Here is a 17761-nt window from a genome sequence, read left to right on the forward strand (position 1 = left end):
CTTAGCTTTCAAAGGAAAGATTGCTATCAAATAGCACACCTAGTTTCCTAACCGATGACAAAGTGTTTTAGGTTATTACATGCTGAGGTTTTCAGTCCTATAATTAACACCTCTGTTTTTTTAAGAATTTAATAGTACAAAAAATACTAGTCTAATTTTGCAAATTGGTATGTTTCTCTGGGCCAATAAGAAATATAGAGCTGAATGTCATCAGTATAACAATGAAAGACCATATTTCCTAATAATATCTTCCAGAGATAACATGTAAAGTGTGAAAAGTAACAGTCCTAGTACTGAGCCTTGAGGTACTCCATACTGTACTTTTGATTGGCATGATACCGAGTTGATGGTGGTCATATAAATACAATGTGATGCGTGTGTTTGTGTGTGTTTGTGTGTGTGTGTGTGTGTGTGTGTGTGTGTGAGCTATGAAGCATGTACAATGGTACCATGTGGTAATTGTCTGCTCCTCTTAGGACGTGGGGATCCTGATCAATGGCAGTGTGCCGGATCTGCAGGGTCTGCAGGTGGAGTGTGATTATGGCATGGGAATCACCACAAATGCCACCGTACATCTAGACTATGGCACCACCCAGATCCAGACCTGCCCTCTTCCACCCCCACACATGTATCCCAGAATCCCCTTCGACACAGGTACATAAACAAACACAGCCTGCTTTGAATCTTTGCTTAATAATTCCAGCTGAAATTGTTCTTATGTAAAAGTACTGAATGTTAATAAGGCTGTCAAATGTAAAAAGCAGCCAGAAACACATAATGTACAATCTTCTTCATGTATTTTGCTGAGACATTATTGAAATTTCAGTCCAGAATATGTTTAATGTGTTGTGTAGAATGATTTTGATTGTCTGTGTTTAGATCACGTCACCATCCCCGTGGCCATCAGGGTTAATAATGTTTCTGTGGTTTCTGGAAATTTCACCATTTATGAGTGTAATAGAACAGGACAAATCCACTTCAAAACTGCGTGAGTAAACATGCACACGCACACACACACACACACACACGCACACACTGGTTATCATTATGGGTTCATTCCATAAGCTTAATGGTTTTTCTACTGTACAAACTGCATGTTCTATCCTCTTACTCTAACCCTACACCTAAACCTCCCCTCACACACAACTACAGGCACTTTTACATTCTTTTACAACAATTATTTGTGATTTTTTTTCCTCAAGGGGACATAACAAATGTCCACACAAGGTCAAGATCTACTGGCATTTGATATTACATAACTACAGTTTATGATGATATTTTGTTTGTCCAGTGAATGAAAGGTACTTCATCTTTTTATTTTTATTTTTCTTTGGAACTTGACAAGATTATTCATAAACCAGTGGATTTCACTTTACGTCTATGAAGCGTAATATTATATTCCACACAAATCCATATTGTGGTGTGGTAAAGGTATAATAAGTCCGCTGCACATTTCTACTGTCACAGCACATGTGCTGTTATCATAGAGCACAGTGTTCAGATGGAAAGAGCGGTGTAAATGTGCTGCATGCCTGTCAGGTCTGTGTCAGTTCATTTACATCTGCTCATCTCTGAAGGTGATAATAAGCTCAGGGCCACAGGAGAGGCATCACAATGTAGAACTTCACATCTGTAACAGCATCTTCTGCATTATCCACATGTTAACAGTTTAAATCATTCACACTCTTCACACTGATCTATATACGACTCTCAAATGCTAAACCGAGCCAGATTCTCCACCGGCGGAAATATTACTTAACAAATTCTTAAAACAAAGATTTTCTTTATGCAAAACATAAATTGAAGTGTAGATGTATTTTTAAAAGAAAGAGAGAAAGACTTGTTTGTGAGAGAAGAGTGTTTGTGATAAGGGTGTTTGAGATGATGTCAGTTCACACACGCACGCACGCACACACACACACACACACACACACACACAGACACACACACACACACACACGCACACACACACACACAGACAGACAGACACACAGACACACACACACACACAAACACACACACACACACACACAGAGCAGTGCTGGAGTTTATCTTAAACAAACACAGTGCCTCGTTCAGTCTGTGATAGCGGTGTGATGAATGTTGGGGTAGTTGTGTGGCTCCGCTGACACTCTTCAGTGTTTCTGAGGATGAGAAGATTCTCAGCACTGTTTGACACAGTCTCTTTCTGATCTCTGGTCTGTTAGACAGTTATGCACACATTTACTGAGAGACTTGGCCGCTCTTCTATATCTGTGTATCTGTGTGCTCCTGCAGTCATGCGGGACGGTCAGTAAGCGGTCTCTTGCTGTGGCGAGACATCAAACTTTGTCATGCTGTTATGGACACGCCCTTTAACAAAAACTCAAGATCTTCACATCGCACAGGCCTTTAGATTAGATTGACCACAAAGAAATACATTAATGTCAAAAAATTTTTAGTAGTAGTTTGTCGCAGTGTAAAATATGTCACTTCCTGTTGCCAGCAGGTGGCGCTATGACTATAACTGAATATGGGCATGTAGATCTGTTGAGGGCAGAAGTCTTATTAAACATGTGAAGTTTGGGGCAGATTGGACTTTGTATGTCTGAGTTACATCAACTTCCTTTTTCATGGCGAAACATCGAAATTTGTCAGGCCGCCATGGACACGCCCTTTAACGAAACCTCAAGATCTTCGCAATTTAACATCGCAAACGCCTTTAGATTTAACTGACCAAGTTTGGTGTTGATCTGAATAAATCTCTATGAGGAGTTCGGTAAACTACAACGCATGGAATTGACAAAAAATATACAAAATGTACTAAAAAAAAATAAAAAAAATAACCGACTTCCTGTTGGGAAGACGAAGAAGAAGAATAATTCAATTCAAGTTTATGTTTATAGCGCTTTTTACAATAAAAATTGTTACAAAGCAACTTTATAGAAAATTATGTTTCTGCAATATTTAGTAGTAGCTTATAAGTGGTGACTGTCAGTTTGTGCACGTATGACAGCCAGATGATGAACATTATTAATATTATTAATCATTATTATATGATGCAGTCACACTTGTAGCAATATTAGTTAGTTCTGTTTGTTGATTCAGGGTCAGCATCATCTCTTCTCAGGTGTTCCTGATCCAGACTGGAGCTTGTTTAAATCCTAGTTACCACGGGATGAAGATCCCAGCATAAACAGAGAAACACATAGAGACATCATTAGCATAGCTGCTGATCCAACAGAGTAAATTTAGTTTAACCCAGGCTAATGAATAAAAATTTACATTTGATCAGATGCAATTACACTCACAGTTTAAGAAATACATTATTTGAATGCTTGGCGAAAGAGATTTAAACAGAGAGAGTTGAGAGAAGAAGAAGAAGAAGAAGAAGAAGAAGAAGAAGAAGAAGAAGAAGAAGAAGCACCATAGGTGCTTGGGCCCTAATTACAAGTAAATTAAAATGTAATAAGTAATGTAGGTATTTCAGTTACTTTATTAATGTAACTGATTACATTTGATTAACTGATTAACAACTGAAAACATTCAACAGAAATTAAGAAAAGCAATAAGAAGTAATCAAGCACAGCCACCACAAAATCAGACTTTAGCACCAAGTTTTACTTTGAGATTGTTCTGAGGTTAAATACAGATTTAAAATCAGAAGATATAGTTGAATAGCTATGATTATTATTTTTTTGTCTTTGCATTATTATGACAGAAAACACTGACATCCAACAATGCTCTGAAAAAAACAAAACAATTAGTGTTAAAAAATAAAGCATTATAGTTACATTTATTTTGTAATTAAATTAAATCATTATTTACCGTGTAACTAGTTGAACACGTTTCTGCAGTCCTAAAGCAGAGCTTCTCAATCCACCTGATTTCTGGGAGGTTTAACAGGGGATCTGATCTAAAATCTTTTGAGAAGCACTGCTTCCAGAACACATTTATACCTCCACATGGACTAATATCTGTGAGTGAAACATCATCTGTGTGGCTGAACTGTGGATTGTTTATCATTGCTTTGACACTAAATACATTCATGACATCTTTCATATCATATGAATTCATTTCTCACTCAGAAACCCACACACACACACACACACACAACACCTGCACATGTGTGCAGATTGTGCTGCTATTCAGCAAAAAGCTATGTAACACAAGCTTATTTCATGATAGTGTGTAAATATTGTCCAAGCTGGCTATTTCATATGACCTCATGCACTCTGACTTGAATATGTAAGCCCTCAGAGTGAAGGCCCGTCCTTGATGAGTGTGTGTGTGTGTGTCCTGCAGGTGCACCAGCTGTCTGAGCAGGGCCTGGCGCTGTTACTGGGACCCGCAGCTCAATCTGTGTGTTTCCAGTAAAGACAGCACTCCTCATGTCCTTCTGGAGGTGAGCGGCGCTGCGTCACACACTCATCTGCTCATTCATACAGCACCTTACACTGGCTTCACATCAAGCCAAACATGATTTAAGTGTCACGTCACATATCTTCAGTTTTATAGTGCTTACCCCAAGGCAAGGCCAGAGAAGGTAGTACAGATTGATTCTCTGTCCAAACCCTCGAGCGGCACCCATCCACACCTCATCATAGATGTGACACATGAATAATGTGTCCTCAGTGGAGAACGCAATCCCAGCATGCACTCCAGCAAGCTCAGGGAAGTAATTCTGTCAAGGTAGTGTATGGAGCAAGAGAAATGTTCAGCGTAACACTCAAATCTGCTACAAATGACAAAAGACAAAAGGTTGGGTAAGTTAATGTAGTATTTTTGGGCTTTTTACTCCTAGTGAAAAATAAATATACTTAATTGTATTTGAACAAATATGTATTTCATTTTATTTCTTAAAGCATGCGAAACAACTCATTTAGTTCTTGATGCACTTTAAGTGTGCAGACGTAGTGCTGAGCTCCATCTAAAGATACTGAAGAACATCTGACTCTGATAAAGAGGAACTGTTGCAAATATACTTCAGCTACACTCGAGATATCTTACAGTTAAAGACTGATCATACGATCCTCATCTGAAGTCTCATTAAAACTTGAATTTAAAATGGAAATCAAATTTTAGACTTAATATTAAGAAATGTGCATGGTGCACAAGTATTACACCAAATAATGTTTAATTATATATATGTTATATTATATTATATCCATACGTCTTGAGTTATCTTTCAGTAATATATTAATAGATTTGATACTTAGTATGAAATAAATGTATTGTAAATATATTACTTTTTTTTACTAAGGCTAACTTTTCACAATAAACCTAAGAACCTTTTCTTATTCAGAATTTAATTCAGTCATATTTTGGCTTGTGTCTAAAGCAGATATGTTGATTTCTAACTCCGTCCACTATCTTGAATGAATTGTTTCCCTGAGCTTCTCTGAAAGGCATTGATGTATATTGTGATGTATTCTTTACGTGTGCATCATATTGTTTGTGTTCACCAGAATAAAGGACTAGAACCCAGAACAAGAGGCAGTAAAGCTGGTCCCTGTTACTTGCTTTCAAACAAACTGAACCAAACCATGTTTAAACTGAAAACTGGGATTTCTGATTAGACCAGTCAAAATGATCTTTATATCATGTGAACAAATGATGGTGAAACAGAGAAGTTTACACATACATAAGAGCTAAAATGACCTAAACCATGATGATTTCAGAAGTTTAATGGTTTAGATCAATAACTGTTATGGCTGGAAAGAAGAGGAAGGAAGGAAGTTTAGGGCCGTTCATGTTAAAGTTTGTCTATGGAGCACAAAACAATGATTTCAATGTGTCTCTCATGTTGACTTTGAAAATAACAAGCATTAAAGCAGACTGCTGGAACATATGTGGCAACTCAAGAGACGGTTTGGTCAACACACAGCAGTTTTTCTCATATTCTAACACTTTCCATAAAAATAACACAGTGAGGCACAGAATGTGGTGTGATTGCACTTGTGCCATAAATAACTGATGTTTGCACTTTAACTGTGCAAACCCTTCCTCTGACACACACACACACACATTCCTAGTTCTCTAAACACCACTCAGTATTGTTTGGTTGAATCTCATTTGTTCTCACCTCTTGTCTCTGTCCCAGAACTCCTCGTCCTGTCCCAGGATGGTGGCCCATGATGTTCCTCCACTGGCCTCTGGAAGCACTCATGTCTTCTCCCTGGAGCTCCAGAACATAGAGCATGTAGGACTCCATGTCTGCTCACACACACTTGTATTGGTGGTTTACAGGGACTCTAGGTGTAATGGTTTTTCTACTGTACAAACTGTATTTTCTATCACCCTACACCCAAACCTCCCCCTCACACACAACTACAGGCATTTGTTGAATTTCATAAAACACACTTTAGTGCTCTCTAAACACTCTAGTGTGTTTTTAATGCTTTTGGTTTATGGGACGCATGTAGATTATGTAGATCCTCATAAACCATATACAGTAAACCGGAATACACACACACACACACACACACACACACAGATGTGTCTCAGTGTTGACAGGCTGTGGTTTGCCCGGCTCTTTTGGCCCTGTTCACTCACTGTCTGTGTAAAATAGCATGGTTTCTGAAGAGCCTGTGCTGAGTAGATGCTGGAATACTCTACATCTGCAGCACACTCCAGACAGACCAGAGAAAAACATGCATTCCCCAGTAGACTTCCACTGGGACTCTTACTCCCAGTGTTTTCTGCTGAAGCTTGCAAACTGACCCTGTTGAAAAAAAAAAAAAAAACAGCATATGCTGGTTTAAGCTGGTTTGAGCTGGTTTGAGCTGGTTTAAGCTGGTTTGAGCTGGTTTAAGCTGGTTTAAGATGGTTTGAGCTGGTGTGAGCTGATTTAAGCTGGTTTGAGCTGGTTTAAGCTGGTTTAAGATGGTTTAAGCTGGTCCTAAGTATCAAGCTCCTGCTCAGGACCAGCTCAAACCAGCTCAAACCAGCATCCGTGCTTCTAAACACACCAGCGCAGCATATGCTGGTATTCAGCAGGGGACTGTGTTGTTTTCTGTGGTAGTCCTGCTGTCCCCAAGTTTGGGTTCTTCTGTGCATCAGGTGGACATGCTCTTCTGCGAGTGTTGGGTGATGTATTCACCGTTCACAGACCTGAAGCAGTCACAGTGGTCCAGATCAGATCAGCAGGTCAGAAACACACGTCTTAGATCGAGCTAAACACTGAATCTCACACACACTGCTGTGCTGTGGTTATTGAAAGCCTCGCAGCGCTTCCTCTCCGTGTGGGTCTGCATTATGGCTTCCAGATGTGTGTGTGGCTCTTCATCATGACGTCTGAGAGTATTGTGAGCATGTTTTCAGCTGCACATAGCGTGGGAATGACTGCAGAGGGGAAGAGGGGTTTCTGTGCTCTGTGAGGACACTCAGAGATCTGTCTGATCTGATCTTGTGATGTTGTCTGAGAATGCCTCGAGTCTCTCGGGACGCTCTGATGGGAATGGACATAGCTGTGGCTCGGCTCATCACACTCTCTCTCTGTGTGTGTGTGTGTGTGTGTGTGTGCAGGGCACTGAGCTGGACTGTGATTTGGGAGATGGCCATCTGTACAGAGCGCAGTGGCTGGACGGGCTGGCAGTGAACTGCAGTGGAGTGACCGTAAGTTCATGTCTGATGGACATCATACAGCATATGTTTGCTCAGATCTTTGATTTACTGATGAATAAGAGTGTTTATGTGTTTGTGCAGCTAAAAACTACAATGTGGAGCAAGACATTCCAACTGAGTCTGCGGAGAAGAGGATCCGGCACATATATAGACAGTCCAGAGCCAATGACAGGTATCAGCTCACACACACTTACACATAAACACACACACTCACACTCACTGTCCTTAAGGAAGTGTGTGTAATCTGTGTAGTAATCACAATAATGCTGAGCATGTGCCTCATCACCATCAGACTGTCTGCTCACACTGACTCATATCTCACACACACACGCACACACACACACGCACACACACACACACACAGTCTGAATGGAGGCATTCCATAGACTTAGCTTTATATACAGTTACAAATACTATAACAGAAAACCTTTTTTTGATTTTGTCAGCATCAGCTTAATCAACATCAAGATTTTAATCACAAATTTATATGAAGGTGTATTGTAATAAATTTTTAAGTGGTGGAATAAAATTAAGATTTGTTTTATTTTAGAATACAACCAAGAATATTAGAGTAAATTAACAAGAAAATACTAATTCAGTGATGTTAATTCTTAGTAATTAATTGTGAAATTTAATTGCAATTTCTGAGTGAAAATTGTCTACATCTTTTTTTCATGTTTGAGGGAATGTGTACATTTCAGGTGCTGATTTTATAGATTTTAATTACCTTTGTCTAAATAGTTGACTTTAATGGTCCTGCAGTATCAAAAATGAATGAACACATTGTGTAATAATGTGTAACGATGCACATGTAATAACTGAATTTCATTCAAAGAGAAATTTCAGCACATGATGTTTTTGTTGATTAGTGGTTCAAGTTTTCTGACGTGAGTTCGCTGCTCATTTCCTCTCTCAGTAACACAGATGTTGACTGTGTGTGTGTGCAGCAGCGATGATGCTGGTGTTTTTATCAGATACACAGACTGTCCCGCAGGCCTGTAGTGTGTTGATGCGCTCATGTGGTCGTGTAGCAGCCTGTGTGTCCCCAGGTCACCCGCAGACGGCCCTGTCTGACCTGACCGTGCTAAAGCAGTGCTTCAGACCTCTGGACGAGCCTCAGAGGAGAGATGTGTAATGTGTGTGTGTGTGTGTGTGTGTGTGTGTGCAGTGGAGGTGTACAGCTGCGGCGTGGGCGACAGCGACTGCTCTCAGTGTTGGGGCCGTCAGACGCAGGGACACATGTGTGTCTGGTGTGATAACAGCTGTCAGCAGCGGGACCAGTGCCACTCCATCACCACACGCTGCCCAGACCCACACATACAGAAGGTACCGCACACACACACTCACACACACACAGAGACACGCACACTCTCACACACACACACACACACACACACACACACACACACACACACACACACACACACACACACAGAGACACGCGCACACACACAGACCCACACATACAGAAGGTACCGCACACACACACTCACACACACACACGCGCGCACACACACTCAACTTTGTGCATTTTTACTTTCTCAAAAAACCTTGTTTACTTTATTTTCATACCAGTTTTACAAATGAGGACATCCCCAAAGGGCAGCTTTTTTAGATTTTGTCAGGTTTAGCTCACTTTTGGGTACAGATTTGTCCCCAAAATAAGGTTTAGTAGGTACACACACACACCTCAGTGTGTATCAGAAGGAGATCTTGTTATCTGAGCTGTGAGGTCCATATTGCTTGTGTAATAATTTGCTGTCAAATGAAGTTAAGTCTTTTTCTATTTTGGCGATAATGTACAGTTTTACATTTCTGCTATAAAGCATTCGTCTTTTATAATGTTGTTCTATAACCAGCTGAGTCAGAAAAAAAGACAGAAGGTTTGGGTTTGACAGAAACAAACATAATTGAATAAGTCAGTATAAGGGGCAAATATGCTGTAGTGCTTTTCCGTGAGGATTGATCAGCACGCACACGTGAAACAGACGGGAGAGCTGCACTGAGCTTGTGTTGGCTTCCTCCATGTTTTACAGGAGTGCTCAGATATAGAGCAGAGGTTCAGACAGATCCTGCACACACACGACACTGATCTAACCAACACGGCTCACTTAATACATGAGCCTGCTCTTATTGTGCACGCTTCAGCAGTAGACGTTATTCTAAAGAAGAAAAAAAGAAAAACATATTTTATTATAGTCATTTGCTGAAACTGATGTCATCCAGGTGTTAATATTAACTGACAGCTGTAATAAATAGATAACACACTGAATAATCACTCCAGAGAAGATGTGGTGTGTGAGTATGTCTGTGTGTGTGTGTGTGTGTGTGTGTGTGTGTGTGTGTGTGTGTGTGTGTGTGTGTGTGTGTGAGAGAGAGAGAGAATTTTGAATTTAAATACTTTATTAAGACAATAAGGTTTACAATATTACAAACTCACTAAACACAAACAAAAATAATAAATACTTAGAATAAAAATATTTCAAAAAGCAAGCATTAAATCATCATCATCATCATCTACTGTACAAAGGACCTCATTTATCCCCCAAATGTACATAAATGATTCCACACATTTAATAATTGTATAATATGCATGTTTATTTTTAAGCCAAGCTGCCACCAAGCCTTTGGAAATTTTCAACACATCCAGATAACCCTGTCCAGACAACTAAATAGCAAGTTTTGCTGTGCCAGACATAAAATTCTATAAAATTGACTGACTTTTCTATTTTCTGTGTACTTTGGACCATAAATAATCATCTCAAAAGCAATGTTTCAAAAACCCATTGAGACAAAAGTGGAAAAATTAATTTAACTGAGTACACTGAACAAATAAATGAAAAACATTTCTACATCTGTACAGAAGGAACAACCCACCCCTACAGAAGCATCGATGTGCACCAGGTATCTGTTTGTAGCTATCGCCCCATGAACAATCCTCCACTGAAGGTCGCCTGTTCTATCAATTGGGCGTTTGTATAAGGACTGCCAGCAGCCTCTAGGGGAAGAAGCATTTCCAAAGAAAATCAGTCCATTTTGTTGAAAGAAGTCCACTCAAAAGATTAGCATTAGACACATGAAATATGGAGGGCTTTTTTCCCTACTTCCTCAGAACTCCAAGCTCAGGGGCTTTAAAAGACAAAGGACTCTTCACATCATCTTGCCATTCTCCCACAGCAATAGTTGCATTAAGATAGGGAAAAACATAAGGATTCCCCTTTCTCCATTGATCAATTGCTACTGTGTCATTTGTCAAAGTCTTATAATTCACATGCAAAGACTGAAATATTTCAGTAGTAGCTTGTTTCAGCAGCCGCAAGGATCTCATCCTAGTCCTTTTACTCAGTCCCTCTGTGCTTTTATTCAGAATATGTCCCAACTTTGTGCATCCAGTTGCAGACTGAGACCAGACGTAAGTCTTGAAGGTAGAAAATCATTAAGAAAAGTTGCTCTTCAAAAGGCCATAATCCAGCATGTGTATCTGATGAACCTGAAATGGTAAACACTTTCCATGCCTCTAGAACTGATTCATAATCCTGGATCTGATGTCTATCAATCCTTGACCCCCTTTCTTGAACAGGGAGGTATAAAGCAGCAGCATAAATCCAGTGTTGTCCAGACCAAAAAAAAAAAAGTCAGAAGTTTTCTTTGAATTTCCTCAGTCCAGCAGGTGGTTGTAACACAGTTATTAGTAACAGTTAAGTAGAAGTGACCACATTATCAGTGACTAAAATCCTTCCCCTATTGGACAACTGAGGTAGCAACCATTTCCATTTGGACAACTTCCAGCACACTTTCTCCACTATACCCTCCCATTTTCACTTTTGAAAATCATTTGACCCCCAAAAAACTCCCAACAATTTAAGTCCCTCCTTAGACCACTTAAGGTCCCCAGGTAACTCTGGGAGACTCTCAAACTTCCCTTTTCCAGCCCAAAAAGCTTCACTCCTAGCCCAGTACACAAAATTAAGTACTTCAGATAAACACTTAATATCTTGAGTGTGATTTACAAAACTGAATGTCATTTATAAAAACAAATGTCATCAGCACAAGCAGAGAGAAAAATTAGTCTAAAGAAAATAAATTTGAGTCTAAAGAAAAACCAGGCACTTTTAAACCTGTCAATCTTTTGGAAATTTAAAAAGCAGCGGGCCAATTGCTAAACTATGTAGCTGACCAGACAATGGACAGCCTTTCCGAATACCCCTTAGAATAGGAATGGGCCGATTTCAAAGTGCCCCCTACCTTAACCATACACGACTCACCATTATATACTAATTGTATCAAATTTAAAAAAGTTTCACCAAAACCAAAATTCTTCAATATATTAAAAAGATACTTGTGATCAACACGATCAAAAGCCTTCTCTTGATCCAGGGCAATTAATCCAACATCCACATTGAAACCATTACAAATATCTACAAAGTCTCACACTAAAAACTAATTATCCATAATAGACCTCTTTGGAATGGAATACAATTGATCCTTATATACAACCAAACCCAATTAATGTTTTTAAAAATCTATTTGCTGAGCTTTTTTTGCCGCCTTCGTGGAGTGGATACTGGCAAGAAATGGATTCTGGAAAAGAAAGAAGAAATGGACCCCCCCCCCCCCAGAGCCTACCGATGATGGAGAGCCAGAGCCCAACCCATCAGACCAGGTGCGAGAGCCAGCTACAGTGCCCACCGCAAGGGAGAGAGCCGCGGATGGTGTGAATCGTCCTACACTGCTGCTGAGGGTGAGCAGACTATGGAACACCAAAATGGGCAAAATGAGGAGGCTCTTATACATTGGGAATTGTAACTGGAAATTGAACTGCCCCCCTCCTCTCTCTATGATCTCCACTGGTCCGGTACAGCCCTCCTTCATCCTTTGTTTCTGATCCTCCATTGCCTGCTCCTAGAATGCCTACCATCCAACCCAGTCCTGCCTCCTCCACCACTGTCATCTGGCAGCCTCTCTGCTCTTCCTCAGCCCATCAGCTATGTGGTGCGAGCCATCCCCCAGTGTTGCCGTGGTCGGAGTCTCCCTCACTTCTGCCTCCAGGCTCCGAGGCTCGGACTCCACCTCAGTCTGTAGTCCCAGAGGCTCCACCTCAGCTCCTAGCTCTCTCGCTTCCACCATCAACCATCGATCCATCAGCTCCACTGGGCTCCCTTGACCCTCTGGCTCCAACTTGGTCGGGCATCAACCCGCCATTGCCTCTGGACTCCTCTCCACTGGCTCCGTCCCACCAGCTATGTTGGGCTCCTTCCTCCCTCGGCTCCACCCTGGCTCCACAGATCCTCGGCATCCCCCTGGCTCGTTGGCTCTCCATCTCCACCTTGGGCTCCTCCACTTGCTGTGCCACCATTGGTTGGCCCCCGGAGTCAGCAGCCATTCCTCCTCCATGGCTCATCCCACCATTGGCTCCAACTTGGCCCATTATTATGGCTGTGGCCTGAGTCCTGCTGGACTCCACCTGCTCCATGCTCCTCCTGTCTCCTCCCTGGCTCCTCCCTCCATCGTCTCTGTCTGCCAGCCCCCTCCCTGGGGTTCATCCTCCACTGAAGCCTCCTTCCAAGTTCCCATGGTGCGAGGATGCACCTTCCGGGAGGGGGGGGACATTTCAGACTTTTCTGTATGTGTTTTCTCCCCTGTAACCCAGTTTCTGTCTCTCCTTGATTGAAGAATAGTTCCCAGGTGTGTCTCCTTAGATCCCCCTTTAGCCTGTCTTTATACACCCTTATGTTTGAAGAGGAAACGTTTTCTACTCCTCTGCTTAAATATGTACCATGACTAAGTATTTTATTTCCTTTCCACCACAAATTCCACTCAACTTCATTCATTAAATCACCAAGAGTTTCTACAAGGTTGTTGCAGTTTAAAACTCTTCCCCTGTATAATAGCTGGGGTAGCAGGCTTTGCCATCGAGACAACTGAGCACACACTTTCTCCATCAGGCCTTCCCAGTTCTTCCTCCTATATTCCTCTCTTCATTTAAAACCCCCAAATACATAAAACCAGATCTTCACTACTGTAAATTACCTGGAAGTACTAAACTAGTGTTATCGACACCACACCACAGAGCATATTTTTTTTACACAATTTACTTTGTCAGATGAGGTTTTCCTGTAATGCTCTAAAATATTTTCTCTTTTATCTTAGATCTTAATTTCTTAAAACAACAGTGATATTATAAGTGTATGCTGAAATTGTCACTCATTCATTAGAAGAGATATTATTAACATGTAGACCCGTTATTTTTTCTCTTAACTTACAGAGGAGAGGCTCAATGACCAAACTATAAAGCTGACCTGAAAGAGGGCACCCTTGTCTTGTTCCCCTCTTTATCTTGACAGGGACACTAAGACCACCTGCCATCTTTATCATACATGTGGCATTATTATATAGCAATTTTATCATTGATAAAAATTTGTCCTCAAAACCAAAAGTCTTTAAAACTTTAAAATGATACTGATGATCCACTTGATTAAAAGCTTTTTCTTGATCAAGTTATAATAATCCTAGATTTATGTTACAGCAAAATCAATAACATCACGTATTAATTGCAAATTATCAGAAATATATATATTTAGATACAATAGGATTGGTCTTTATGTATGACTTTTAACAACATTTTGTTTAACCTATTGGCAGGACACTTCGATAATAAATTATCTTCGGGAGTAGTGTTAAAATTGCCCGTTGGCTACTCTTAGGCAGGGAACCTATCCAAATGCATTCCTGTAGCACTTCAAAGAGATCAGTTCCAATTGTAGACCAACAATGTTTATAAAATTCATTAGAAAGTCCATCTATACCCAGGGTACTTCCTGAAGAAATCCCATATCTGCAGGACTTAATTCTTCAAAGGTAATTCCACACTCTAAATCATTCTGATCTTCAACAGTTAAACTGGGTCGGTTCTTTAAAAGCTGATCTTGGCTCTGAGTATCAGTGTTGTCAGCAGAGTATAACTGAGAATAAAATCCACAGCTAATCCACACATTTCTGTGGGATCTCTTGTTTCATGGCCATCACTGTTTTTCAAACTGTACATTTGTTGTTCTTGTGCACGTTTGCATTAAAAAAAGAAGTTTCCATGTTAAAAAAAGAAAGAGGTATGTCCATCCATATTTTAATTGATAGAGACTTGCTTCTTCCAAGAGCACAATTAACCTTCTCATTTAAAACAAAGCTCAAGTTTAATTTATTTCAGTCCACTTATGTACATTAACAGAAAGATCTCCATCCAGCATGTTCTTTTCAATGACAAGGATTTCATTTTCAAGCCACTCCAGTCCTTTCCAAACACACATTTGAATGGGATGCATACTGCTGACAAAACTCTTTTAAATGGACCATACCTGTTTCCCACCAAAGTGTAATGTCTCCATAGCTAGTTTTCCATGTTTCCCAAAAATGTTTATACCTTTCACAACATTTTTTGTGCAGTAGCAGTTTTACATTAAAATGCCAATGGGCACTTCTACTTTTTTTGGAAGTCAGTGTACAGTCAACAGTGATGGTAATGGTCAGTAATGGTGTAGGGACAATGTTTGTTCGTACAACTCTGTTCTTCATATTTTTATACAGTGTATATACAATCTGTCTAGACGTGCCGCTGAAATTTTGAGAGAGAGTGTGTGCTGGTGTGTGTGTGTGTGTGAGTGAGAGAGAGAGAGAGAGTGTGTGTGTGTGTGTGAGTGTGTGTGTGTGAGTGTGTGTGTGTGAGTGAGAAAGAGAGAGCGAGTGTGTGTGTGTGTGTGTGTGTGTGTGTGTGTGTGTGTGTGTGTGTGTGTGTGTGTGTGTGAGTGAGTGAGAGAGAGAGAGAGAGAGAGTGTGTGTGAAGTGAGTGTGTGTGGGTGTGTGTGTGTGTGTGTGCGTGTGTGAGTGAAAATCTTCAGATGTAACCCCTTTTGCAGTTGTAACTAATCTAGCTACACATTTTTCCTCAGTAACTGTAACAGGTTACCATAACATGTATTGTTAAATTTAATTATGTAGATTCAAGATTCAAGATTTTTATTCGTCACATACAAAATTAAATATAGCATATATAACAGCAGTGAAATGTGAGTAAGAGATTCAGTGTTCCCGCCCAGTAATTGTGTTGTGTAACCTCTCCCACACACTGTTGATCTGAGCGTCACTCTCAGCTCTTACATGTAACCCTACACTTTCCTAGTTTCACAATGTTACAGTTTACTTTTAATTTTTAAAATTTTATTTAAAAAATCCTATTTTTGACCGGTAGTGCACTTTAGAAACACAAGTGAGCATGTGTGTGTAGGTGCGTGTGTGTGAGAAAGAGAGAGAGTGTGTGTGTGTGTGTGTGTGTGTGTTAGGTGTACAGATTGTTTATGAGTGAAGTTGTTTAGTCTGAAGTCTGAATGACTTGCCCAAACCATAATGAACATATAAACATGGTAGGTTAATGATAACTGTTCTGCCAGGATTTCAAAATAAACTGAGCTGATCTTCCCACTCACTCCTGCAGTGTCACGGCTCTCTTCTGTGTGAAACTGACTGACCGGGGGCTGTTTCTCAGAGTCTCAGTCAGTGTGTGTGTGTGTGTGTGTGTTGATGTGCAGGTGGAGCCGCTGTCGGGGCCGCTGACCGGCGGGACGCTGCTCACGGTGCAGGGCAGGAACCTCGGACACAACACCACTCAGCTCAACGTCTCCATCGGCCGTGTGCCCTGCAGAGTACTGCCACAATACTACACTGTCTCAGTCAGGTACAGGACACACACACACACACACACACACACACACACACTAGCTGCTGTTGGCCATGGTTGGCCACTTCCTGCACTGAATGACCAAATCCATCACTGCACAGAATGGATGTGACTGATTTAATGTTGATTTGAGCTTCACATGATGTCGGAGTTCATCTGTGCTTCAGTTTGTACACTGGACACCGTTTATTGTGCAAAAGTACACAAAAATTATTAATTTAGCATAAACTATGTTTATCCTTGTTGCAGGTGAGCCATATTTAGTGTCATCTGGGTTGTGATGTCATTGTATTCATGGTTTTTGAGGGCGTTGCACAGCTAATTATCCAAGCTTCACCATATGACAGATGATTTATTGGCTCGTGATGCAGCAGTTTGTGTGTGTCTCTACAGGTTGGTTTGTGAGACTGATGCATCGCGGGAAGAGATGAGGGATCATGTAACCGTGAGCGTGGCTGGGAACTCTGTGGGCGTTTCAAAGGACATCTTCTCCTTTGTGGTACGTGCAAGCCTTTTGTTCTCTGCTGATTTCCATGTCACACCCTCAGAGTGATGATCTCCTGCATTCACTCTTTTGTCTTCATCCTGATTTATTTTCCCATCACACCCTTTGCTGTGTGTTAGACCACCCTCTCATGAGGGATTCATGCTAACAGATGCTGATGATACTGACAGATTTTCAGCAAAGGTTTGCGTGATATGACGGCACGTTTGACTGCATGACCTCAGCTGATCGAGAGGAAGGACTCTGGAAGGGCTTTGCTTTGTTTTGTCTGATGGAGTTTCTGGGCTGTCGTCATTTTCACACGGCATTGAGAGATACGGTGGTACGTGAGGTTTGCTTTATAAAGTGTGTGTGGTGGTGTCACCGAGCAGATCCACACTTCAGACTGATGTTCCTGTGCTGATTTACACAGCAAACCTGTGGACCGTGATGACTGAAGGAAAAATGTCCTCCAAAAAGTTTAGCATACATCCACATATTCCAGTATGGAAATATATTAAGACTTAAAAATAAAATAAAAATCGTTCTTTACCAAGTCCAAGATTAAGTTTGAGGATGATTCTCACAAAATTTGATTTTCTGCAATGATTTGTCCAGACATTTTTAACTTCCATATGAAAGCCTCCCGTGGACTAAGCAAGTGCATATGATTTGTCCAGTGTAACTGATCTCTGTGTTAAATAAAATTTTTATAATAATAATAATAATTCACAATTTATGTATACTTTGCAACATCTTGTAAAAAAAAATGTACATGGAAATTCTGTGAGAACAGTCAGGGTGATCTCTGCGTTCTCGAGTGAAATCGTCCTAAAAGGGGCAGTACTCCACAGCATGATTTAACACTGATTGGACTATAAACACACAGCCTAGAATAGTGACAGCTGTGGCTGAATGTGCTAGATCTAATGAAGACCCTAACC

General features: G+C 40.7%; 1 protein-coding gene across 1 annotated transcript in view; it reads left to right on the forward strand.

Moving 5' to 3' along the window:
- plxnd1 (plexin D1) overlaps positions 1–17761 on the forward strand; it is a 60832-nt gene that overhangs the window by 17014 nt on the left and 26057 nt on the right. The window contains exons 6-14 of the mRNA XM_026250269.1: positions 477–654; positions 880–988; positions 4285–4384; positions 6083–6181; positions 7507–7596; positions 7687–7777; positions 8774–8931; positions 16185–16330; positions 16727–16832. Of these exons, the coding sequence (XP_026106054.1) occupies positions 477–654; positions 880–988; positions 4285–4384; positions 6083–6181; positions 7507–7596; positions 7687–7777; positions 8774–8931; positions 16185–16330; positions 16727–16832 (1077 nt within the window). The remainder of the gene's footprint in view (positions 1–476; positions 655–879; positions 989–4284; positions 4385–6082; positions 6182–7506; positions 7597–7686; positions 7778–8773; positions 8932–16184; positions 16331–16726; positions 16833–17761) is intronic.

This window comes from Carassius auratus, unplaced genomic scaffold, assembly GCF_003368295.1.
Source record: "Carassius auratus strain Wakin unplaced genomic scaffold, ASM336829v1 scaf_tig00023751, whole genome shotgun sequence".
In the NCBI taxonomy this organism is placed as follows: Eukaryota; Metazoa; Chordata; class Actinopteri; order Cypriniformes; family Cyprinidae; genus Carassius; species Carassius auratus.